The sequence below is a fragment of the Eriocheir sinensis genome, chromosome 22, assembly GCF_024679095.1.
Source record: "Eriocheir sinensis breed Jianghai 21 chromosome 22, ASM2467909v1, whole genome shotgun sequence".
Classification (NCBI taxonomy): Eukaryota; Metazoa; Arthropoda; class Malacostraca; order Decapoda; family Varunidae; genus Eriocheir; species Eriocheir sinensis.
This window is the reverse complement of record NC_066530.1, coordinates 12,195,432-12,221,959: the sequence shown is the minus strand read 5'-3', so window position 1 is coordinate 12,221,959 and position 26,528 is coordinate 12,195,432. Positions and strand designations below refer to the sequence as shown.

Genomic DNA, 26,528 nt, shown 5'->3' with positions numbered 1-26,528 from the left:
TTTTTGGTGTGTCTGTTCATCTGTCCACAACTCTGATGCCCTGATGCTCTCTTTGGCTACTCTCCTTGAGGTGGCTATGATAACAATTTCTATACAAGTTTTCTCTGTTCATACAATCCCTTTCACCAGCATTCGCAGACACACTTCCACCTCTTCCACATGACCTCTGTCCTATTGATCCACTTTACCAATGATTCTCCCCACCACACTGTATCCTTACCTGTATGGTCTTGCCTCCCTCATCCCTGGTAGAGCGCCAGTTGAGCACCCACACCTGGTCCAAGTTGGGTACGTAGGACAGGTCAACAGGGTACTGGTCCGTTACAATCACCTGGAGAGGGTAGAAGATATTACCAAGGACTTATTGTCATTTATGGATTATTGGTCTTTTTCCTGTCATCTGCATGTGTCCTCGTGGGTTCTCAGTGCGCAGGATGGTCCGATGTTAAGAATAAAAGCTTGTTGATATAAAATGCAAAATGAGGTGATAGATATGATTGATGTCTAGTGTACTGATTGTTGGTGGGACAACCTTTTAAGTTTAGCCGCTTACAGTGTTAAATGTGAGGTTTATTCTAAGGCTTGTCAAGATGTAGTCCAGCTCTCTTTCATTGTAAATCTTCTCTTATTAAATCCTCTCAAATCTTATTCTCTGACATCATCCACCTTACTCCTACACAACACCTAAGTTCAGCAGTTTACAGTGTTGTATGTAGGGTTTATTCTAACACTATGCAAGATGTATTCCAATCCTCTTCCCCTGTAAATTTCCTCTTAAATGCTCTCAAATCTTATTCTCTAACATCCTCCGTCTTACTTTTACGCAACACTCAAGTACAGCTGCTTACATTGTTATAAGTTGCGTTTATTATAAGTCTATTCAAAGTGTAATTTCTTCTCCCTTGACTCTCCTTTCTTAAATACTCTCATATCTTATTCACCAACATCATCCCTCGTACTTCAACACAACCCCTCTATGACCGGCAATACACAAGAACAAGACCAAACGGTACTCACATCCACCACCACCATCTGCGTCACGGACACCACCAGCACCCGGTCCAGGAGTGGCTGTGTGACGTAGATGTAGCGCTCAGCCACGTTGATGGCCCGGCCCCAGGAACATCTGGTGCCTGCCGAGGGATGCGCCATTATTATCATCATTATTATTATTATTATTATAAGAGATGAGGCAGGTAGAGAGGGAGGGGTGTAGACACTATAAGCTACCTGTTCAGCAGTCCCCAAACACCCACCTGAGATGTCAAGGAAGAGAAAATGAAAGTGTAAGCAATCAGAGAGGAGAATTAAGACAAGCGAATACAGATATAGAAATGGAGGGACAGTAAGGGTTAGGGTAATAACTATCTTAAAATACACAACAAACAAATACATAAAAAAAAAATCAAGGAGTAAAAACAATAAAAAAATATGAACCTGCCTTCAACACTGACAAGCAAAACAAGACCACTATATTCATCTTTTTACATCATTAAGATCAACTTCAGGACACAGTCTCGAGAACACCTGTATCTTCTCCTCCAGAATCTACAACACCCTGAGACCCACCTTTGTCGCCACACACATACTCCTGCGTGCCGGGAATGACGTCGGTGCCCTGGATCACGTGGAAGAGCCGGCACTCGTCTGGCTCGTACACAGCGATGCCCCAGTCATGGTGCACAAACACTCTGCTCTCCTGCTGTTCACCCGCTGAGGAGGAGGAGAAAGGGATGATGCCTTGATTGCTGTGATGAACCAAGGCTGCGTTCATTTATAATCACCCTCCTGACAGGCTAAATGAGATCTGCTGTGTTAGATATGGGGACAGTAGACGATTTCAAGGCCTGTGTGATGAACCAAAGTTGTGTTCAGTAATAATTGTCCTCCTACTAGGCTATATAAGAGAAAAAAAGCCTATATGTCAAAAAGATGTCAAGAAAGTCCACTTCCCATATCGATTTCTTGACAAAAAGAACAGGCTGAATCTATAGATGGTTCCAATGAGGACTTTTCACGTCTTTAAATATATACTGGATAAATATGGATACCGAGGTAAGTCAGTAGAAACATGACCCACAGTTTATCACACTAACAAGATCACAATAGCATAAGTGCATCACATACTTGGGGCTGGGTTTTCCTGTACGATGAGAGAGCTGATGTCGCGAGCCATGCCACCAACGCTGGTGGCCTGACACATGTAGGCGCCAGTGTCTGCGTAGCCAATGTTGCGGACCCTAAGCTGTGTGCCGTTGCCGACCACCTGGTACTTGTGGGGGATGTCCACGCGTAGAGGCTCGTCATTCTTCAGCCAGTCCACCTGCGGCCCAAAGCAGTGTGCAAATGTCATATTGAAGTGTGAAACGCAGGACAAGATAAACACAGAAACACATGGCAGGAATACACATCAGCACTCTCACGGGCAGACTCACCTTGGGGAATGGTTCACCAGTGGCCCGACAGCTCATCACGGCCTCCTCCTCAGGCCGCAGACTCTGGATGTGTGGTGTCACCTGGACGGTGGGCACGGCTGGAGTAGGAACAAATTTTTTTTACCCGAATGGAGGCAGCTCAAGGACACAGAAAAATAGGTAACAAAAAAAGTCACAAGGCTCAGCTTCCAAAAATAGTGTTAGTAGAAATGATCCAAAACAGAGAAGCCGGAGTAATCTGGAGAGGAGTCTTGATATTCCCCTCTTGAAAGTGTTTCAGTTGAAGGCAGGAAGAAATACAGATACAGGAGGCTGCACTTACTAAACTGCATACACAACTTCACAAGGTGCTAAAAATGGTTTCATTGGATTTCTATTTGACAAAGTATTAGTAAATAAATTTACCAAGGATAGAAAGGGAAAATATATATGAATACTTCTTATATCCAATGTGGTCCTCTGTTATTTCCATTGTAAAGAGGTACTATTTCTTGAGGCTATACTACACTTTCATGTAAATTTTCACAAGAATACTCTCCCACTTCTGTCTATCTATATATCCAATGTGTAATGTGTATATCATAATGTACATGTGTATGTATGACTAAGTGTGGCGACACCCGGTCGGTGTCGCACAACAGGATGTTTAACAACACGTCGTGCTTTTGGCCGTGGGAAGCTGTGATGAACTGACACTAGGATCAGCAAATGATGACTTTCATCAGCCGTCATCAACCGAAGCCCCACCCTTCCGGACGAACTACAAGCAAATAAAACGGGCGAACAACGCGGAGAAGAAGAGAGAAGACGGGTGACGGGCAGGCGAGCGGTGCTCCGCTGCCCCGCGGCCTGTGGTGTGGCTGTCTCTGATTTCGTGCGACTCGCTCACGCAAAACTGTAAACTTTTGTGTAATACTGTTAATATAGCTAAAATACTATTCACATCTTTGACTGTCCATGTGAGAGAGAGAACTAAAGTGAACTAAAGTGAACTTATAAACGGCTACCGCTCGGCCACACATCACTTAACTAAAAGGCTATTGTGTTATCTCACCTACTACAATCAACTTGTGAAAGCAGGCAACGGTACACCGGACCTGACGTGAGATAGCAGTTCGCGCCTTAAACATTAAAAATAACACTTAACACAAACCACATTAAAAGTAACGCCTAAAAGCCGTTAACAAATGCCCTGTGCCCTCATGTGAACTTCCTTCAAAGGGGATGGCTATGGCAGAAGTCTCTCCAATTTCCCAGTTCTTGTACTCCTTATCCACACATTCACTCCCTCATTTTTAACCTGCAGTGGACTAGTAATGACTGAAGGGGATGATGGCAACTCTAAACAGCTCCTTGGTAGTACTTACTGTGCACTGTGAGGATGTGCGTCTGTACCACGTCCTTGTTCCTGTCGGCGTGGCATGTGTAGTTCCCGGCGTGGACCAGCTGCAGCCGCGTGAGGTACAGCGAGCCATCCATGAACACTCGGATGTCCTGTGAGTGGATGGGTTAGTGAGTGGATGATTAGGTGGTTAACTCAGCCTCCATACAAAACCATATCCTGCCTGAGGAGGAGCGAGAGGAGGAACGAGAGGAGGAGCGAGAGGAGGAACGTCTTTTTACAGCAATGGAAGAGGAAAGAAGATAGAAAGAGCAGAAAAGCAGATAAAGGCAACGAAAGCAGCTTAAAGGGCAATAAAAAACAAACCATTCCTCTCATCTCTCTCTCCTACTTATCTTTCAAGCATCTTCCTCTCTCTCTGTTCTTCTCATCTCCCTCCCCGATCCCTCCTTACTCTTTACTGCATCTCCCACTTTGTTTCTCTTCTCTATTCCACTCCTCTTTGCACTATCTCTCTCTGTCCTCATCTCCAACCATCCCTTTCCCCTTTCCCTCACCTCAGAGTTCAGTGCCGCCAGGTCCAGCCCATTCCTGCGCCACACGATAGGGGGCGTCGGGGTGCCAGTGACGTCACACTTGATCTCCAGGTTGTCCCCCACGCGCGCTGACACCTGGTTCACCTCGAGGGCCTTATCCAGGGACACCACCGACACGCCTGTGAGAGAGAATGAGCGGGAAAAGTGAAGGGAGATGCTGGAAGAAAGAGCGAGGTAAAGAAAGTTAATTTAGCTTTCTTGTGGTGGATTGGAGGGAAAGTCTTGATCAGTGCTTTTCAACTTGGGCGGACAGTTCGTCATAGCCTGGAGGAAGTTTTGTGATTTACGGAGATTTACATAGATATTTAGACCACACAGACATTATAGTCCAGACAAAGTGGTCAAATCAAATCAAATGCCACCAAGACTTTGCATTTATACTCTAGTGAATATTAGGATGAAGAAAGTGGCAGTTGAGCTTCTTTTTAAATTGATCAATCGTACGTGCATGTGGCTGTCATGAAGAGCACTGATCTATAACTATCAAAGAGGGAAATTATACGACTGTGATTGCTTACTAAAAAGGTGTTCAAATGAGAGTTAGTGAGCTACTTTTTATGCTCAACCTCTGTGGTATGCGAAATCTAACCCAGCCAGGAGCAAGCAAGCCAAGCATGCTACGAGGGAAGGCGGGGAGAGAGGCCAAAGGGGGTGAGGGGGTGAACAGGAAACATGCTACAAGGGGGTGACAGGGAGGCATATCCATAGAAGGGTGTCATGGCAAAAAGGATACAAGGGAGACATGCTGAAGGGAGTGAGAGGATGAATGGGGTAAACATGCTACAAAGGGTGGAGGGAGACGTCCATACGAGGGTGGAGATAACAGGGAGACATGCCAGGAAGGGTGAAAGGGTAACATGCAGCAGGGACAAGGAATAAGGGAGAATGCAAGGGAGAAACTGAGGTAGGGAGGGAGGGAGGGAGGAATAGTAGGAGCACAGGGAGAGCCGCAGAACTACAGAGAGATGGAACATGGAGAACAAAATACAGTGAAAGAGAAATAAACAGAAAACAGATGAAATGGTGGAAAAGAAAGGAAAACACAAAGAAAAGGAAAGAAAAAGGAAGAAAGATATAGAAAAATAAAAGGATGAGAGAGAAAAAAAGAAGCTAGGAGAGGGTGAAAGGGAAGGAAAAAGGAAGAAAGGAGGTGAAAAGGTAGAAAGAAAAAAATAAATAAAGTGAAAAAGGAAAAAGATGGAGTAAAAAGTAGTAAGAAGAGAGGAAGGAAGGACAAAGAAACAGGAGGAACAGATGAAAAGGGGAAAGGAAAAAGAAAACATGAAATGGTGGAAAGGAAAAAAGAGAAAAAAGGAAAAAAAGATGTAATAAATAAAAGGATAAGAGAGAAAAAAAAGCTAGGAGGGAATGAAAGGGAAGGAAAAAGAAAGAAAAAAGAGATGAAAAGGTAGAAATAAAAAGAAAAAATGGAGAAAAAAAAAGATAGAGAAAAATGGAGCAAAAAGAGAGGAAGGAAGGGCAAAGAAATAGGAAGAACAGATGAAAAGGGGAAAGGAAAAAAGAAAACATGAAATGGTGGAAAGGAAAAGAAAAAAAAGAAAAAGGAAAAAAATGTAAGAAATAAAAGGATGATAGAGAAAAAAAAATCCAGGAGGGAATGAAAGGGAAGGAAAAAGGAAGAAAGAAGTAGTGAAAAGGTAGAAATAAAGAGAAAAAATGGAGAAAAGGAAAAAGATAGAGAAAAAAAGGAGTAAAAAGAGAGAAAGGAAGAGCAAAGTGAAATGCCGGAATTTTTTCTCTTTACAACACTCCCAGACGACCACCGCGTGTAACGAAACACACGAGAAATTAATCCAGACAAGGAAAGGTTTGCCGGCGCCGGGGATCGAACCCATGACCAGCGTAACGGGAGAGCCACTCCTTTACCAGTCGGCCAAAGAGGTACCCCCCGGCAGAGGGAGTTATGGGAGGCTCACTACAAGAGGAACAGATGAAAAGGGGGAAGAGAAAAAGAGAAAACACAGAAAAAGGAGAAAAAGAGGAAAAAAGATGTAATAAATAAAGGAAATGATATAAAAAAAGAACAAGGAAGGAAGGAAAATGAACAGGGAGCAGATGAAATGGTGGAAATAAAAATAAAAATAAAAGAAAAAGAAAGAAAAAGAAGAGGCAGAAAAGTGGAAAAGACAAAGACAGAACAAAAAGATGAACCAGAGGAGGGAATGAAAAGGAAAGGAACAAAGAAAATGGAAGAACATGAAAAGGGGAAAGGAAAAACAAAACAAAAGGAGAAAAAGAGGAAAAAAGATGTAATGAATAAAGGAAATGACAGCAAAAAAGAACAAGGAGTGGAGGAAAATTAATGAACAGGTAAAAAAAAAGAAAGAAAGAAAACAGGGAGAGGGAGAGAGAAACCAGGGTGAAGATAACAGGGAACAACAGAAACAGGAAAGGAAAAGAAAGCCAAAAAGAGTAAAAAGGAAGAAAATAAAACAAATGAGTGAGGAAGGAATGGAAAGGAGAAGAATGAGAAAAAGAAGAAAAAATATGTGAGGAAAAGCTAGTATGAAGAAAATATGGAGAGAGGAAGGAAGAAAAGAAAACAAATGAGCGAGGAGGGAATAGAAAGGAAAAGAATGAGAAAAAAGAAGAAAAAAATGTGCAAGGAAAAGCTAGTATGGAGAAAATAGAGAGAGAGGAAGGAAGAAAAGGAAGAAGCTGTAATGAAGAAAATGAAAACTCCGACATAAAAAGAAGTAAAAAGGAAGAAAGATACGGTAAAAAGAAAGAAAAGAAAACAAATGAGTGAGGAATGAATGAAAAGAAGAAAAATGAGAAAAAAGAAAATATGTGAGGAAAAACTGGTATGGAGAAAATATGGAGAGAGGAAGGAAGAAGAGAAAGAAGCTGGAATGAAGAAAATGAAAACTCCGATATAAAAAGGAGAGAAAGGAAGGAAGAGAAGAAAGTAACTTAGATGAAAACAACGAAAAAGAATACACAAGGAAAGGAAGATAAGGAAGAAGCTTGGATGAAGAAAATAAAAGACAGGAGAACTTAGAATGAAGAAAATGAAGTCACACATAGAGAGGAGAGGAGGGATGAGGGTGAGAAGGTGTGAGTGCGCGGTAACAGGTAGCGGGAGGCATGATAACTTACTGTACAACTTACTGAAGGCGGTATAGAACTCATTGAGGTTGAGTTGTCCATCGTTGTTGGTGTCGTCGTAGTGGAGAAGGTCGGCCAGCGAGCAGTCCTCCGCCAGGCGACTCACCTCCTCCTCCTGCGACACCTTCACCGCCAACGCCAACACCGCCGCCATCACCGCCGCCATGACCGCCATCACCACCACCGAGGACGCACGCCATGACGTAGAGGAAAATAAATCTGAGTTAATATCTTCCTAATAGGTTTACTTCAATTTGTAAAGCAAAAGGCGAAGGGAGAAGAAAAGAGCAAGCTACGATTCAACAGAAAATGGAGATCTGAAGTAAATATATTTGTCCTGGTCACTAGTACTTCAGTTTTAACGATACAAAGGAATGAATTTGTGAGAAAAAGTTTAAAAAGGACAGTGCAAAAATTGAAAGAGGGAAGTCATGATGTAGCAGAGGGTGGACTCAAATAATGTCTAGGATTTAAAAGAGACAGTGTGTTAAGAAAGAATTAATGAAAGAATGAAAGAAACTCCTGAAAATACTTATGAAAGAGTTTATGCCACTCATCCTGATCAGTTATACAATTCTTGGACGTAAGAAAAAGGATGTACAGGCTAAAAAGGTGTTCAGTGTGAGTTTGTGAACCGTTACTATGATTTGGGCAGCAGATATTAAACTCTATATAGATTGGAGGAATATCAAACTATATACGGCATGCAAAAGCTTAATATTTGTAACCTGACCCATACTTACCTCCTGATAACACCAATTAAGACAAACCATCATCAGCTCACCTGTGTCAGCTCGGAGCGGTCGAGTGCCCCGTTGTTGTTGGTGTCAAACTTGGAGAACATGAGGCTGACCAGGTACTCGCGCTCGGAGGTTCCACCCTTCTCTGCCATGAGCCGGGCGTGGTGGTACAGAAGCAGGTTGTCCTGGGGGGCAAAACACAGGAGTGAGGGATACTGCATGTTGTGGAAAGGGGGACTTGAGTAAACTTAGATTGACTTGATGTATCATTTTCAACTGTGCAAAAGAAGTAAGCAAATATTCAAATGTAAAAAAGAGATTAAGTAGAGTTAGCATGCCTGGATTTAGCTTTCGTGATTTGGGAATAAATGAATCAAACTCAGCTGCATAAAAGAGGTCAAGGAGAGACAGAACACCTTGATATTTTTGGGCTTTCTACATCTAGCAGGTTACTAATAAACACAACAGGAAGAACGTCCGAAAAATAATCTCACAATACTTATCACTATCTTAAAAAGTGGAAAAACTACAAACAATGCAATTTGGAGCCTTTAATAGCAAGCAATTTCCACCACTCAGAGGCTACTCAGAGAATGGTTTATGGCCTGACTGAGTCACCTTAAGAATCTCATACTGCTGCAATGAACACAGGCTGCTGGGAGAGGCGCTGCTGCTGCTGCTGCCGTCGCTACTGCTGTCACTGCTGCTGTCTGGCGGTGGGCCCTCCCGCTGCTCACCCGGCTTGCGGGGGGTGGTTTCATCCTGTAGCATCACTTCCTCCTCCTTCTTCTCTAAGGGTGAGCGTGTGGTCAGCACTGCACCGCCACCCTGCAAAGTACATTATTTCATTACTCAGAATGAACACGCAATTACTACTACTACTACTACTACTACTACTACTACTTTTTCTTTTTTTCTTTTTACAGCATGGGAGACAGCTCAAGGGCATTAAAACAAATTAGCAACAAAAAAAGCTTGCCAAGCGCTGCTCCAACAAAAGAAAAACAGAGCAAGAGGCCAAAAGAGGGGTCAATTTCGGGAGAAGATTATTACTACTTTCATAGGAAAGGTTAAGTTAAATATGGCTCGATCAGTCCTTAGAGTTTCTTAAAAAAAAGGGAAAACGAGAATGTCACAGAGGAGAAAGGAACATAATATAACATGAATGAGTTAGATTTTCTTTTATTCTTACTCTTAAACACACCGCTACCACTACCACCACCACCACCATCACTGCAATTACTACTACTACCACCACCACCATCACTGCAATTACTACTACCACCACCACCACCATCACTGCAATTACTACTACCACCACCACCACCATCACTGCAATTACTACTACCACCACCACCACCACCATCACTACTACTACTACAACTACTACTACCACCACCACCACCATCACTGCAATTACTACTACCACCACCACCACCATCACTGCAATTACTACTACTACCACCACCACCACGATTACCACTACCACCACCACCGTGATTACTACTACTACCACCACCACCACCACCACCACCATCACTACTACTACTACTACTACTACTACTACTACTGCTACTGCTACCACTACCACCATCACTACTACTACTACTACTACTACTACTACTACTACTACTACTACTACTACTGCTATGACTACTCACCTGGGTCAAATCATCTCGGACCTGCAGCGGCTTGAGGTCCAGCTTCTCCTCTCGTGTGCGTGGCGCGGGCGTGGCGGGTGACGGTGTGTTGTCCCACGTGATGGGCATCAAACCTGGAGAGGGAGAGAGGTCTGGATGAGTGAGCGTCTTCTTCTTAATCTTCTTATTCTAGACCTTGAGAGGGGGAAGAGAGGGGAGACATTTCCTCCTTATTTTTCTCTTCCTTCTAATCCTTGTCTATCTTTTACTTATCTTTCTCTTCTTACTTCTTCTACTGTTACGTGTACTATTACTGCTATCACTCCTTTTATTTTTACCTACTACTACCATTACCTTTCATCCTCTTTATCTCCTCCTACTACTCCTACGGAAATACAACCACCACCACCACCACTACCACCACTCCTCCTCTTACTGCTATTACTATAACTCCCTACTCTCTCTATTAACTACAAAAAACAACAACAACAGTATTATAACTTTTCATTCTCATGATCTCCTCTTACTACTACTACGGCAATACAACCACCTGGCCACAACTGACTTCCACCACCACCACTACCAAACACTCACACACCTTTCCTAAAACACTTTCTGCTCCTGTCGATGTGGATGCGGGCGCCCGTGAAGCAGGAGGCACGGTGCAGCTCGCAGTGGTTGAGGTACAGCCGCCCGTCGTTGCCACACACAAGCTTGCGGTGGCGGGAGCAGAAGGGCTGGCACTCACACTGCGGCTCCTTGATGTGGTTCAGGCGGCACACACGACCCCGCTCGCAGAAGTGTGCTTGGCAAGGGTCTGGGGAAAGGGTGACTGAAAGGTTAGAGGAGATGGACAAGGATGAAAAATTGTAGCTAAAATTGACAGGGGTGAGTTTAAAGATTATCATGACCGAGAATAACGAGTGTAAAGGTTTGGTCCACGTCATAGACACGCCCTCGCTCGCAGAAGTGTGCTTGTCAAGGGTCTGAAGAGAGGGTGAGAAGGGAGATATAGCTACTGGCGAGAATGAGTGATGCTGAAAGGATAAGGGAACAAGAAAAGGAGTGATAAGTTTGGTCCACTCCCTCGCTCGCAGAAGTGTGCTTAGTAAAGGTCAGGGGAAAGGGCGATGGAAGGGTTAGGAGAGAGTTAGCTACGGGATAGAAATGAGTGATGCTGAAACGACAAGGGATCAATAAATGGAGTGCAAAGTTTGGTCCACGTTACAGACACGTCCTCGCTCGCAGAATTGTGCTTGGCAAGGGTCTGGGGAAAGGATGATGGAAGGGTTAAGGGAGATATAGCTACGGGCGAGAATGAGTGTTGCTGAAATGACAAGGGCTCGAGAAAAGGAGTGCAAAGGTTTGGTCCACGTTACAGACACGTCCTCGCTCGCTGACATGTGCTTGGCAAGGGTCTGAAGAGAGGATGATGGAAGGGTTAGCAGAGAGATAGCTACGGGCGAGAATGAGTGTTGCTGAAATGACAAGGGCTCGAGAAAAGGAGTGCAAAGGTTTGGTTCAGGTTACACACACTCTCCCGCTGGCTGAAGTGTGCTTGGCAAAGGTCGGGGGAAAGGTCGACATGGAAGGTTAGGAAAAAAATGGACATGGGTGAAGGAGTGCAGCTATAATCGACAGCCTCAGACGACAGGAGTGATGTATAGGTTTGCTTCAGGTTCCACACACTCCCACGCTCGCTGAGGTGTGTTTGGCAAGGGTCATGGGAAAGGATGGAAGGGTTGTGAGATAGATGGACAGGGACGAAGGAGTGTAGCTATAAAATAATCGACAGGGGCGAGCTTAAAGACTGTCAAGAATGAGAAGAATGAGTGTAAAGGTCTGGTTCAGGTTACAGACACGCTCCCATTCTCAAAAGTGTGCTTGGCAAGGGTATGGAGAAAGGGTGACAAGCGATCGAGAGGATAGAAAAAAGGATAAGCCTGAGCATGGTAATGGATGGTAATGATAACTCAGACTGACATGAATTAGCAATAAAGTTAACTACAATCGAAAGAAATATGGATAAAACAAACTATGAGATGTATAAGTGACACGCAAAGGTCTGTATTTTTAGAGAGATGTTCGGCTGTTTCCAAGTTCTCCATTAAGGCCCCATACACTAGCACGATTGGCCACGATTGATAGTGTATGTATTAAAAGTGGTTCACAGAAAGCTCAATGGGAACGGCTCTGGTTGACTGATATTGGTAGAACTGATTTCAAGGGATTGGTGATTGAAACCTTGAAACGAAAGATTATAAAGATAGTTCATACATCGTCTCATCAGCTCTCCTCCTCTTACTGATAGTCTTCTACCTCTTAAATTTCGCCGCCATGTTGCCTCTCTTTCTATCTTCTATCGATATTTTCATGCTGACTGCTCTTCTGAACTTGCTAATTGCATGCCTCCCCCCCTCCCGCGGCCTCGCCACACACGACTTTCTACTCAAGCTCATCCCTTTACTGTCCAAATCCCTTACGCAAGAGTTGACCAGCATCTTCACTCTTTCATCCCTCACGCTGGTAAACTCTGGAACAATCTTCCTTCATCTGTATTTCCTCCTGCCTACGACTTGAACTCTTTCAAGAGGAGGGTATCAGGACACCTCTCCTCCCGAAATTGACCTATCTTTCGACCCCTCTTCTAACTCTTTTTAGGAGCAGTGAGTAGCGGGCTTTTTTTCACATTTGCTTCCTTTTTTTATGCCCTTGAACTGACTCCTCTGCTTAAAAAAAAATAAAAAAATGCTAACGGGTCGGGGAAGCAATTTGGCGTTAGAGAGAGATGACTGTAAAGTAGAAAATATGGAAGTGAGTACAAGCAAAGTACTTATGATAACAGTATAAGAAAAGAATATATGTAGAGGTTTACGTAACATGGATATTACAATGGGATTAACTATAAAAAAAAACCGACAGCAAGACACTTTTTACATTACTAGATTAGAAGAAACAAAATAAAAAACCCCAGCTAGCTCACCCTTAGGTTTATTTACATGCTACACTTTTCCTCCATGTCATAATGTCCTCCCCACTAATGTTAATGACACAATTACTTATATTTCGCTCCAGCTGCACCACTTCACATAATTACTGCGTGAGGCTGTCAGCGCTGCGTTACTCTAATATCCACGTTGATAACACATCTCCCACACACCAGCTATCGACGACCTTCTCTCTACGTGTTTCCTGTCAATCTTTTATGCCTTTTGCGCTGTCTTGGTCGTCCGCATCAACACATCCACTATAAAAAAATGATCCTGGACCCCACGCACAGCTGACCAGACAGATATATTTAGAAATAAGACAAAGAAACGGTGTAGAATTGGTGGTGTTCGGGATAAAAAGAGAAAAGAGAGAGAAGAATAGGGAGAACTCGCCTATTCCTTCACTCCCTCACTCCTCTCTTTCTTCCTCCCTGCTTTCCTTCCTAACTGAGACAGAGAAACGCTGAATCATTGTTGCTGTAAGGAAAAAAAGACACTCACTCCTTTCTTTTTCCTTTCTTCCTTCCTGCTTTCCTTCATTCCTGTATTCTTTCCTTCCTAACTGAGACAGAGAAACGCTGAATCAATGCTGCTGTTAGGAAAAAAAGACACTCCTTTTTTTCTTCCTTCCTTCTTTCCTTTCTTCCTTGATCCTTTCCCGCCTACCTTCATTCATTCCTTCTCTTTTTCTTACGTGGAACATCCGCTTCTCTGGTCCAGCACGCAATACACAACACAGAAGGGATCGTGTCTCTGGCTCTCTCACGTGCTTACCACCACTTGTGCTCCTAATGCTCTCTTTTTTCATGCACTCAACACACCTACTGGACACAAAAGGAATCCTGTCTCTCTCTTTTCCACGTAGCCTATTTACGGAAACTGACGCCTACTCCTCTCTTTTGTAACTATACCCAACACACTTACACACTTACAACAGGAAAAGTGATCCTGACCCTCTTCATGTATGTTTTTCTTACGTCAATGGAAACAGCTAAAGGGCATAACAAACAAATACAGAAATAGAAAAAATATCCCGCCAGTTGACGTCATTTCTACCTTCATAGCCTCGCAGACAACACATTCTTATTTATATTTACATTAGAGGCGGCAGTCAAAGGGAAAACTAAAGAAAAGCTGAGAAAACAACCAGTAGAAAAAGTGTGATGCTGCCCCTCTCTATATGATTACCGATATTGACGTCATTTCTACCTTCATAGCCTCACACACAACATATTCTTATTTATTTTTACACCAGAGGCGGCAGTCAAGAGGAAAACTAAAGAAAAGCTGAGAAAACAACCAGTAGAAAAAGTGTGATGCTGCCCCTCTCTATATGATTACCGATATTGACGTCATTTCTACCTTCTTAGCCTCACACACAACACATTCTTATTTATATTTACATCAGAGGCGGCAGTCAAAGGGAAAACTAAAGAAAAGCTGAGAAAACAACCAGTAGAAAAAGTGTAATGCTGCCTCTCTCTATATGATTACCGATATTGACGTCCTTTCTACCTTCTTAGCCTCGCAGACAACACATTTTCATTTATTTTCACACCAGTAGAGTCAGTCAATGGGAAAACTAAAGAAAAGCCGAGAAAAACAGCACGCAGGAAAAGAAGTGATTCTGTTCTATCTCCATATATTCTTGCCTATACTGACGTCCTTTCTACCTACTTAGACTCGCACACAATTCATTCTTATCTATTCTTACACCAGAAAAGACAGTCAAAGGCAAAACTAAATAAAAACAGAGAAAAATAGTCTGTAGAAAAAAAGTTATCCTGCTTCTCTCCATATATAGTTACAGATACTGACGTCCTTTCTATCTTTTTAGCCTCGCACACAACATATTCTTATTTATTTTTACACCAGAAAAGACAGTCAAAGGCAAAACTAAATAAAAACAGAGAAAAATAGTCCGTAGAAAAAAAGTTATCCTGCTTCTCTCCATATATAGTTACCGATACTGACGTCCTTTCTACCTTCTTAGCCTCGCACACAACATGTTCTTATTTATTCTTACACCAGAAAAGACAGTCAAAGGCAAAACTAAATAAAAAAACAGAGAAAAATAGTCTGTGGAAAAAAAGTTATCCTGCTTCTCTCCATATATAGTTACCGATACTGACATCTTTTCTACCTTATTAGCCCCGCACACAACGCATTCTTATCTATTTCAACACCGACAGAGGTATTAAAGGGTAAAACTAAAAAAAAAATGACAGAAAACAAAGCTCGTAGATCCAAAATAAAGTGACTGACTCTCCCGCATACAGAAGCTGACATCCTTCCTTCCTACCTTCCTTCCTTTTTATCCTCTTTCCCTCATCCTTTCTCATTGCCTTACGTAGATTCAAAGTAAAGTGATTCTGACTCTTCCGCATACTGAAACTGACATTCTTTCTTCACTTTACTTCCTTCCTTCCTTCCATTCTTTTTATCCTCTATCCCTCATCCCTTCTCATTGCCTTACGTAGATTAATAATAAAGTGATTCTGACTCTTCCACATGCTGAAACTGACATTCTTTCCTCACTTCTTCCTTTCTTCCTTTCTTTCTTTTTATCCTCTTTCCCTCATCCCTTCTCATTGCCTTACGTAGATTAATAATAAAGTGATTCTGACTCTTCCACATCCTGAAACTGACATTCTTTCCTCACTTCTTCCTTTCTTCATTTCTTTCTTTTTATCCTCTTTCCCTCATCCCTTCTCATTGCCTTACGTAGATTAATAATAAAGTGATTCTGACTTTTCCACATGCTGAAACTGACATTCTTTCCTCACTTCTTCCTTTCTTTCTTTTTATCCTTTTTCCCTCATTCCTTCTCTTTTCCTTACATTCATTCCTCCCCCATCCCCTTCTGCCATCCCTCTTCCGTACTTTAAGCCGTTAAACACACTGAAAACAATATTAGAAGAGCATTATGTCATTAGTTTGTGAGCCACGACCCGCGCGACATCCACGGCTCAGCGGCTCGGGAAGGTGCCTATCACGCAGACACCTCAGGAATATTCCCTAACCGTGCCCTTAGCCTTAACCTCACCGCTCTTGCTGCCCTTACCATGATGCTGGATAACGTGCGCGTCGACCGTCTCACCCTCCAGCAGCTCGGCGGTGTCTGAGGACCACAGGCGGTGGGACTCATCGTCAATGTAGGGTGTGGCGTCCCGGTGCCGCCGAGACTGTGAGGGAAAGGGAATAGGAAGTGTAAGATGATGACGAGGAGGAGGACGAGGAGGAGCAGGGAGAAGAGAAGGAGAAAGAGGAGGAGGAGGAGGAGGAGGAGGAGGAGGATAAGAATGAGGATCAGTGATGGACATAAAAGCGAGAAATGAGGAAGAAAAGAAGGTAGGAAGGAAGGAGAGAGGGATAGAAGGTTGAGCGTGTGAGGAAAGTAAGAAGAGGCAAGTAGAAAGAGGAGGAGGAGGAGGAGGAGGAGGAGGAGGAGTATCAGTGATGGACATAAAAGAAGGAGAAAAAAGAGGAAGAAAAAAAAAGGAGAGAGGGATAGAGGCTTGAGCGCGTGAGGAAAGTAGAAAGAGGAGAAGAAGGAAGAGGAGGAGGAGAAGGAGGAGGAGGAGGAGGAGGAGGAGGAGGAGAAGGAGGAGGAGGATCAGTGATTGGCATAAAAGGAGAGAAGAGAGGAAGAAAAAAATGATGAAAGGAAGGAGAGAGGGATAGAAGGTTGAGCGCGTGAGTAAAGTAGAAAGAGGAGAAGGAGAAGGAGGAGGAGGAGGAGGAGGAGGAGGAGAATAAGAATGAGGATCAGTGATGGACATAAAAGAAGGAGAAAAGAGAGGAAGAAAAAAAAGGAGAGCAGGAAGGAGAGAGGGATAGAGGCTGAGCGTGTGAGGAAAGTAGGAAGAGAAGAAGGAGGAGGAGGAGGAGGAGGAGGAGGAGGAAGAGGAGAAGAAGCAGAAGGAGGAGTTATGAGCGTAAGAAAGAGATGGAGTGAAGGGTGGAAAAAAAGAAAGAAAGAAAAGAATGCAGGAAGGGAGGAGAGAGAAGGATAGAATATTGAGCGCATGAGAAGAGAAGAAGAAGGAGGAGGAGGAGGAGGAGGAAGAGTGATGAACATGAGAAAAAGAGAAGGAATGAAGGTAGGTGGGAAAAAAAAGGAATGATGGATGAAGGATGAAAGGAAGAAGGGAGGGAAAGAAGGCTGAGCTTATGATCTGGTAGAAGAAGATGGAGAAGGGAGGGGGAAGAGGAGGTGCAGCAGATGGAGTAGGAGAAGCAGGAGAAGGAGCAGGTCGTAGAGGAGAAAGATACATAAAAATAACTTATGAATATATTGAGTTACAATTTTTCTTTTATTCTTCTTCTTATTCACACTACTACTACTACTACTACTACTACTACTATTACTACTACTACTTTTACTACTACTACTACTACTACTACTACTACTATTACTACTGCTGCTTATACTACAAAAGAAAAGGCTTAGTTAAATATGGCTCGACAAATCCTTAGAGTTTATTAAAATATAAAAAAAGAGGACAAGAAAGGAAGAGAAGGTCGCGACAGAGAAAGAAACTACTACTACTGTTACTACTACTACTATTACTACTACTACTACTACTATTGCAAACACTAAGTTAAATATGGCTTGACCACTCCCTAGAGTTTCTTCAAATTAACAAAAAAGAAGGAATTTAAAGAAACTACAACTACTACTACTACTACAACTGCTACTACTACTACTGCTACTACTACTACTACTACTACTACTACTACGAGAACTACTTACCATTGCACTTGAGAAGGTCAGGAGAGTAAATATTAACCAAAATCGCTCCATCTTGATATCTGTGGAAAGAGAGAGAGAGAATTAGAGAGAGAGAGAGAGAGAGAGAGAGAGAGAGAGAGAGAGAGAGAGAGAGAGAGAGAGAGAGAGAGAGAGAGAGAGAGAGAGAGAGAGAATATTTCACCCCTCCTGACAGATATATTAAGATCCGAGACAGAGAGAGGCTGAATTATTGCTCTGTTAAGGAAAAAGAAAGAAAAAAAGAAAGAAAAAAAGACTCGCTCACTCATTCACTCCTTCCTTGCCATCCCTTCTTCACTTCTTTTTTTCCTCATTCCTTTTTAAATTCGTTCCCTTCTTCCCTCATTCTTTTCCTCTTCCCCTACGTTCATTTATCCTCCTCCTCCTCCTCCTCCTCCTCCTTCTCCTCTTCTTCCTCCTTTCATATATAGCAAAATCCTCTTAAATTGACCAGAGGAGAGAGAGAGAGAGAATGACAGGGAATGATGGGAAACACAAGGAGGAGGAAAAGAGGAAGAGGAGGAGGAGGAGGAGGAAGAGGAGGAGGAGGAGGAGGACGAAGTGGAGGTTCAAGATAAAAACGAACAACAAAAGAAATAAGGAAGAGAGAGAGAGAAAGAGAAAGAAAGTGAGAAAAAGATTAACAGCGAAGAGGAGAAAGAAGATGAAAGGAGAGGAGGAGGAGGAGGAGGAGGAAGAGGAGGAGGAAACAGTGGAAAAAAACAAAAAAAAAAACAAGCAGTAGAACAAGAACAAAAGGAAAAAAAGGAAGACAAGGGAGATGACCAAGAAGAAAAAGACGAAGAAAAACAGCAAGAGAAAGAGCAAGAGATAGAGGAAGAGGAGGAGGAGGAGGAAGAAGAAGAAAAAGCGAAGGGGAGAAAACAAGAGCAAGAACGAAAAAAATACAGGAAGAAGAAAAAAAGAAGATGAATAAGAACAAAATTAAGGACAAGATCAAAAGAGAAGAGGAGGAGGAGGAGGAGGAGAAGGAAAAGGAAGAGGAGTAAGAGGAGGAGGAGGCGGAAGAGGTCGCAGAGTAGAAAGACATAAATAAAGTAGAAAGGAAAGTAACATTTTCTGGGCCCACAAAACATTTTAAATATTGTCGAAAAACAAACTCGTGAATTTTGCAAAACGGCGCCAACAGGGGAGGAGAGAGAGACTTATGCTTGTTTTTCTCTCTTTCTTTATCTTCAATTTTCAACAATACTCATTCTTCAGGTTTTTCGAGACACTTAGATACCCAATACTCTCTCTCTCTCTCTCTCTCTCTCTCTCTCTCTCTCTCTCTCTCTCTCTCTCTCTCTCTCTCTCTCTCTCTCTCTCACACCTATTATTTCGTTCTATCTCTTAACCATAGTCATTTTTCAGGCATTTACCTATAATACTCTATCTCTCTCTCTCTCTCTCTCTCTCTCTCTCTCTCTCTCTCTCTCTCTCATACCTATTATTTTGTTCTATCTCTTAACTATAGTCAATTTTGAGGCATTTAACTAGACTACTCTCTCTCTCTCTCTCTCTCTCTCTCTCTCTCTCTCTCTCTCTCTCTCTCTCTCTCTCTCTCTCTCTCTCTCTCTCTTATATGGCTGATTGGCTGACCGACAGAATGGGTTTTGACTGGTTCGATGGGTCTTTTCCGGGTTGGTATTTCATCATAAACTAAATTGTCGGTTCTATTTCGCAATCTGTGGCCCGCTGGTATGTCTTTGTGGGTCCCTTTTCTTATTTATTTATTTATTGTTCTGTCCTCCCGTAGCGATATTAAATTCCTTTCTATGGGCGTTATGAACTTATATGGATAGATTGATAGATAGATAGATAGATAGATAGCTAGATAGAGAGAGAGAGAGAGAGAGAGAGAGAGAGAGAGAGAGAGAGAGAGAGAGAGGCAAGTCTGTGATTGTATTCAAATTCATGGTGATCTCTCTCTCTCTCTCTCTCTCTCTCTCTCTCTCTCTCTCTCTTCTCCCTATCAACAAATCTTGAATCTTTTATCTCATATTGTCTCCTCAGATGACGTAGAGAGAGAGAGAGAATAAATCAATGGCAACATATATTTACCGAGAACCAGCGAATTACAGTCCGTTTTCTTTTTTCTCTCTCTCGGAATTTCAGCCGCGGGGTGCATGGGAGGGGGGGAGGGGGAGGGGGGGCTACCAGTTTCCTAAGGGGGCGGGGCTTGGCCTGATCCCCTTAGCCCCTTAGCTGTGTTTCTGGTGTACTATTAGTTTTTACGATATATCCAGAACACGAATAAAATTTTTCATTGTTTATCATTAAGAAGTGAACATTTTTTTCCGATACGTTCAGAACACGAATAATAATTTTGCTTCTTTTTATTTTTAGGAAGAGCTTTTTTTTTCTATATTACTTTAGAGGAAAAGCCAAAGCATATACGTAAAGCGTAGGAAAAAGCTGAATAAAAAGATCTAAAAGGAGGTTCCAATACTATTCCCCATTCCTTAACGAGTGATAAGTTAAAGAAGTAAATTTAAGAAGAGGTTCCAATACCATTCCCATTTCCTTGTCTATAAAAATGTGAAGAAACGAAATTTAAAAGAGGCTCCAACACCATCCTAATCTCCTTTCGTTGTCTATCCTTGCGTATGGAAAGTGAAGAAATGAATTTAAGAAGAGGTTCCAACACTATATCCAATCACTTGCGTACGAAGAAGTGAAGAAACGCATTAACTATTAATAACCATTTCTTTGTGTATAAAAATGTGAAGAAAAGAATCATAGAAGAGGTTCCAACACCATCTTCATCTCCTTACGTAGTCTATCGTTGCGTATGAGAAGATGAAGAAATATAGCTAAGAACAGGTTCCAACACCATCCCATCTTCCGTAGCCTGTCCCTGTAGTTGAAAATATGAATAAAAGGATTTGAGGAGATTCCCACATCATCCCAATCCCCTTGCGTGTGAAAAGGCGAAGAAACGGATTTAAAAGGAGGTTCCAACACCATCTCGGCGGCTCTTAGCAACCATTACAGATAGATTCATATACATAACTACACGCTTTTTGCCTCCTCCTCCTCCTCCTCCTCCTCCTCCTCCTCCTCCTCCTCCTCTTCCTCTTCCTACTCTTCCTCCTCCTCCTCACGCTTTCGCTTCCTCAACAAATCTCAACTGAACCGAAATAGAAAATCTGTCTCGCTCTCCCGCCCTTCCCGCCCCGGCCTGGGAGTGAATAGGCGTCTGGTAATATGGAGTTCTAAGCCTCACGTCACTCCCGCCGCGGAGAATGGAAGGGAGCTGTCAATAGGAAGGAACAGGCTAGGGGAGGAATGATGAGGCGGCGAGGCTTCACTTTTTTTTTTTAGAGGGGAAGATGATTACACTTTTTTCCGACATTATTGTTTTCGTACGAGTTAATAAATAAGTAAACAGGTAAATGAACAGATATTTAAAGATCAGTAATAAAGGAATTGTCAACCCACTTCTTCTTGGGACCTTGATTTGATTTTCTTGTCGCGATTGCAAAGAGTTGATAGATAAGTAAACAGATAAATAAACAACTACATAATTATATATATACAAAAATCAGTGATACAGGAATAGCCATCTCATTTCTTTTTAGGTCTATGATAATACATTTTCTAGTCGTCAGTGCTCTTAGTTGAAAAATAAATAAATAGACAAATAAAAAGATAGATAAATATATGAGGAAATTTAAATATATATAAAAAAAATCAACAAGAAAGGAATTGCAAATGGAAAAGTGTCAGGTAGCAATGCATATATTCCTCATCGATGCCTCCACTAAGAGAGATCAATAAATAAATATATAAATACTTGAATAACTCTATAAGAAAAGGAACCGTCAATAGGAACCCTTTATTTCTTTAGAGGAGTGTATCAAGTCACCTCTCCTCCCTAAATTGACCTCTCTTTTGGCCGCTTATTACTTTTGTCTTTGTGGGAACAGCGATTAGAAGGCTTTTTTTTACACCTTTTTTGTTGCCCTTGAGGTGTTTCCTTAGCTGTAAAAAAAATACATACAATCTTTTATTTCCTTTTCTTTTGTTCATTTTCTGACAAGTTTTCATTCCAATATATTTTTTTTACTTTTTACATCTTTCCTGTACTCAGTTATTTTTTTTTTCTCTTCGCTTCTCTCCTCCTTTCCTAGTTTTCTTCTGCTTCATTTTCTCACACGTTCTCTTTAATCTTTTCCTTTTCTACTCCCTCCTCCTCTCTCTTCTTTTCTCCATTTCTGATTCTACCTCTTACTGCTCTTTCCTTTTCTCTTGCTAAGTTTATTCTTCATCGATAATGGTTGACTGGAACAAATAAAAAAAACTAAACAAAAAACACTAAATACATAAATACAGACGTCACTATCTCTGTCAATAAAGGTTTGATGGAAGTGCCGCATTCTCCTCCTCCAAACAGCAACAATACCTGGCCCTCAAAATGAAATGATTGCGCTGTCAAGTACAAACACGGCAATAATAATTCACTCTTGTCCAGGGAAAAATGTTATTCTCCTCCAACATGACACATAAATATTGTTCCATCTGCATCCTTCCTTCCTTCCTTCCTTCCTTCCTTCCTTCCATTTATTCATCCATCCATCCATCCATCCATCCATACATGCATACAGCCTTTCTTTTGTTTTCATCCTTCTTCCTGTCTTTCTCTTTTTCTTTCTTTCTTCCTTCCTTCTTTCCTTTCATCCTTCCTTCCTCCCTTCCATCTTTCCTCCCTTCGTTCCTTCCTTTTATCCATCCATCCTTCTTTCTTTCTTTCTATCTTTCTTTCTTTCTCCCTTCCTTCCTTTTTTCTTTTCATCCTTTCTTCCTCCTTCGTTCCTTCCTTTTATCCATCCATCATTCTTTTTTTCTTTCTATCTTTCTTTCTTTTTTCCTTTCTCCCTTCCTTCCTTCTTTCCTTTCATCCTTTCTTCCTCCCTTTCATCTTTCCTCCCTTCGTTCCTTCCTTTTATCCATCCATCATTCTTTCTTTCTCTCTATCTTTCTTTATTTTTCCCTTTCTCGCTTCCCTCCTTCCTTCCTTTCTTCCATCTATCCTTCCTTCCCTTCTTACTTCCTTCCGGCATAGCGATCACCTTACTCCTTTTATTTTCGTTACAGGTAAATACGAAACCCTTATCCTGACATATTTTCTGCCTTCCTTTCTCTCTGCATCGATCATTCTATCTTTTTTTTCCTTTCCTACGTTAACACCTATAACCTGATCTTCAAACACTTCTTTTCTTTCTACATTCTCTGTGCTCACCTCACTTCCTCTATTCGTCACATTTACAGCCTTTTCCTTCCCTTTGCAGGCTACCAAACACCTCTACATCATCATCTACCCTAATCATCATCAGCATCATCTTCCCACCTTCACTATCCTTCACTTCGCCCGTCCTCTCTCCCTGGAAGTCGATAGAGAGGAAGCATCACTCATTCTGCCCCAGCCACCTCCAGAGACGATCCCGACATTACCAGAAGGGAGGGAACATGCCAGCGGCCCCTCAGGAGTATAAAAGGTATTGTCTATGTCTTCTTGTTGGTCTGGTTTCCTCTTTCTTCTCTTCCTCTTGCTTTTGTGTTCTCGCCTCTTTGGTTCATTCTGGCATTTCGTCTTTCTATTTCTCTTTCCTGTTCTCTTGATAAGGTTTTTCCTCTTCTTTTGTTCGTTTTCTGACAAGTTTTCATTCCGATATATTTTCTTTTACTTTTTACATCTTTCCTGTCCTCAGTTATTTTTTTTCTCCTTTTCTCTTATCTCCTCCTTTTCTAGTTTTCTTCTGCTTCTTTTTTCTCAAGTTCTCATTAATCTTTTTCTTTTCTACTTCCTCCTCCTCTCTCTTCTTTTCTCCATTTCTGATTCTTCCTCTTACTGCTCTTTCCTTTCCTTTTACTAAGTTTCCTCAACTTCTTTTACCTTCTTTTTTCCTTTGTTTCATTCATCTTTTCATTTTTTATCTCCAAATTCTCTCTCCTGTTTTCCCTTCCCTCTACTACTTTTTATTTCTCTTTCGTGTCTTCTTGCTAACTTTCCTCCTCTTCTTCTTCTCCTTCCTTTCTTATACGTTCATTCATCTCTTCTACTTCTAACTCCTTCTTTTCCTCCTCTTCTTTTTCTCTTTCCTTCTTTCAACCTTTACTTATTTATTTCTGTCCTCTTGATTAGTCTTTTCCTCCTTTTGCCCTTTTTCTTATACGTTCTCATTCATTTCCTTTTCTACCTCCTCCTCCTCTTCTTCTTCCTCTTTTTCCTTCCTTCTTTTATCCCTTATTTCTCTTTCATAGTTTTTACTTCTTCGTTTGTCTCCTTTCTTGCATGTTCTCATTCATCTCTTCTTTTCTACCTCCTCCTCCTCCTTCTCCTCTTTCTCCTTTTTTTCTTTTTCTTTTCTCCGTCTTCCATCTTTACTTCCCTTATTTCTCTCTTTTCTTTTCATTTTGCTTCTTTTTAAAACGTTCCCACTCATCCTTTCCTTCTCCACCTGCTCCTTCTCCTTCTTCCACTCCTGAACGCTACGTAAGGGAGGAAAAGATGGAAGGAAAAGGGAAGGAAATGGAGGGAGAACATGACGAGCCTCTAAAAATAAGTCCGCTAACACATGTCAAACTCAGCCTTTTAGAAGTTAGGAAAAGGCCTGACCATTTCCGTCCACCATTATTTTGCTCTTATCTCTGTTTCTCTCGGTTTATCAGGAAGGAAGGAAGGAAGGAAGGAAGGAAGGAAGGAAGGAGAGAAGGAAGGAAAAGGAGGAGGATGTGAAGGTGAGGTCTGATACTTTTTCTTTCTTTCTTTTTTTTCTTCCAGTTTGTGTTTCTTACTTTCGCTTAGAGGAATTAGAGGAGGAAAGGAAGGGAGGAAGGAAGAAAGGAAGGAAGGTAAGAAGGAAGGGAGGGAGAGAGGTAGGAAGGAAGGAAGGAAAGAGGAAAAAGGAAGGAAGGAAGAAAGAAAGGACAAAGGAAGGAAGGAAGGAGAGAAAGAAAGGAAGGAAGGAAGGAAGGAAGGAAGGAAAAAAGAAAGAAAGAAAGAAACAAAGGAAGGAAGGAAGGAAACATGGAAACATGGAAATGCAGGCAACAGAAAGTCTATTGGCTCATTACGAGGTTACCCGCTTTGGTGATTTAATCAGCTCGACTGCCTGGGGCCTGGGGAGCAGATGAAAGCACCTCGACATTGAGGAGCAGATGAAAACACCTCGATATTGAGGAGCAGATGAAAGCACCTCAATATTCAGTTTACTCCCGACGCAGCGAAGTGACGGTCGATTCTATATTTGAAGGAGCTGATGGTATTCGCATTTACTACTTCTGAAGGAAGATTGTTCCAGTGGCGGATGACTCGGTTTGAAAAGAAACTCCTTCCGATGTCTGTGTTACATCGACTAGACTGAATGGGTAAACCGTTATTTCTAGCTCTTAGGTTGGTTTGCAGTTCAAAGAATTTGGAGTAATCGACGTTATTGAATTTTTTCAGATACTTGAAGACTTGAGTCATATCCCCTCGTAGGCGTCTTTTCTCCAATGTAAAGAGATTGAGTCGCTTGAGTCGTTCCTCGTACGGTTGAGCCCTTAAAGTTGGTATCATCTTCGTGGCGCGTCGTTGAATCCTTTCCAGTAAATCAATGTCCTTTCTGTAATCAGGAGACCAGAACTGTACTGCATACTCGAGGTGGGGTCTTACCATAGAATTATACAAGGATAGCATCACGTCTGGCGTTTTACACTCGATGTTCCTCGCTATGAACCCGAGCATAGTGCTGGCTTTATTGTATGCTTTTTTACAGTGATTCGCGTGTTTTAGGTCACTGCTGATAGTGACTCCAAGATCCTTTTCCTCCTGCATCGCTTGCAGAGGTTTCCCATTCATGATATATGTGTGGTTACTATTTCTGGACCCAATGTGCATGACTTTGCATTTGTCAACATTAAAGGACATTTGACATTTTTTCGACCATTCGATAATGTGACTGAGGTCTTTCTGAATGATTTCGCAGTCGGTCTTTGTGAGGGCCTTTCCACCCACCTTGGTGTCATCAGCAAATTTCGATATTGTGGATTTCAGTCCTGATTCGAGGTCGTTGATATATATGATGAAGAGAATGGGTCCCAGCACTGACCCTTGAGGCACTCCACTCGTGACTGGAAGCCAATCGGAAGGCTGTCCGTTTAGTAGTACTCGTTGTCTTCTGTCGGTGAGCCAATCTCTTATCCACGCGATCAGATTGGCTCCAATGCCCGCCGAGTGCAGTTTCTTAAGGAGTCGCTCGTGCGGTGCCTTGTCGAAGGATTTCTGGAAGTCCAGGTATATAACATCACTGAGGATGTGGGCATCCCAGTTCTTATATATACCTTGGAAGAAGTCTAATAAATTCGTTAGGCAGGAGCGCTTGTTTCTGAAGCCATGCTGGGTGTCGGAGATCACATTATTGTCTTCTAGAAACTTAACAAGTTTGTCTCTAATAATCTTTTCGAGTATTTTTCCTGCCACTGATGTCAAACTTATGGGCCTGTAGTTTAATGCAACGCTTTTGTCTCCTTTTTTGAAAATCGGTGTTACGTTCACCATCTTCCAGTCTTCAGGGACCTTGTTCAATTGAACAGACTGGTTGAATATGTTAGTGAGTGGCTGAAGTATTTGTTATTTAAGCTCTTTTGATAACCGCGGGGACAAACCGTCAGGTCCTGTTGACTTGTTCGTGTCGAGTTTGTCCAAGTACTTTTTTACTTCTTGGTCGCATATTGAGTCAATTTTCAGGGGCGTGATTCCACTCGGCGGGTCAGGGCTCCCGGGAATGGTTTCGATGTCCTCGACTGTGAATACGGATGCGAAGTTACTGTTGAGGATTCTGGCCATCTGTTTACTGTCCTGAGTTACAGATCCAGTCTCGTCTGTCAGGGGACCA

General features: G+C 42.1%; 1 protein-coding gene across 2 annotated transcripts in view; it reads right to left on the bottom strand.

The window, feature by feature from the left end:
• LOC127002069 (follistatin-related protein 5-like) overlaps nucleotides 1-26,528 on the bottom strand; it is an 85,376-nt gene that overhangs the window by 11,097 nt on the left and 47,751 nt on the right. The window contains exons 3-16 of one of the 2 annotated variants that reach the window (XM_050867512.1): nucleotides 17,629-17,687; nucleotides 15,937-16,057; nucleotides 10,481-10,699; nucleotides 9,904-10,016; nucleotides 8,861-9,070; nucleotides 8,287-8,427; nucleotides 7,494-7,626; nucleotides 4,335-4,492; nucleotides 3,803-3,929; nucleotides 2,436-2,533; nucleotides 2,128-2,323; nucleotides 1,570-1,713; nucleotides 1,018-1,133; nucleotides 221-331 (exon numbers count right to left, since the gene is read on the bottom strand). In XM_050867512.1, coding sequence (XP_050723469.1) covers nucleotides 221-331; nucleotides 1,018-1,133; nucleotides 1,570-1,713; nucleotides 2,128-2,323; nucleotides 2,436-2,533; nucleotides 3,803-3,929; nucleotides 4,335-4,492; nucleotides 7,494-7,626; nucleotides 8,287-8,427; nucleotides 8,861-9,070; nucleotides 9,904-10,016; nucleotides 10,481-10,699; nucleotides 15,937-16,057; nucleotides 17,629-17,679 — 1,938 coding nt within the window. In that variant the 5' untranslated portion in view covers nucleotides 17,680-17,687. The remainder of the gene's footprint in view (nucleotides 1-220; nucleotides 332-1,017; nucleotides 1,134-1,569; nucleotides 1,714-2,127; nucleotides 2,324-2,435; nucleotides 2,534-3,802; nucleotides 3,930-4,334; nucleotides 4,493-7,493; nucleotides 7,627-8,286; nucleotides 8,428-8,860; nucleotides 9,071-9,903; nucleotides 10,017-10,480; nucleotides 10,700-15,936; nucleotides 16,058-17,628; nucleotides 17,688-26,528) is intronic. The other variant, XM_050867514.1, reaches the window with a different exon arrangement.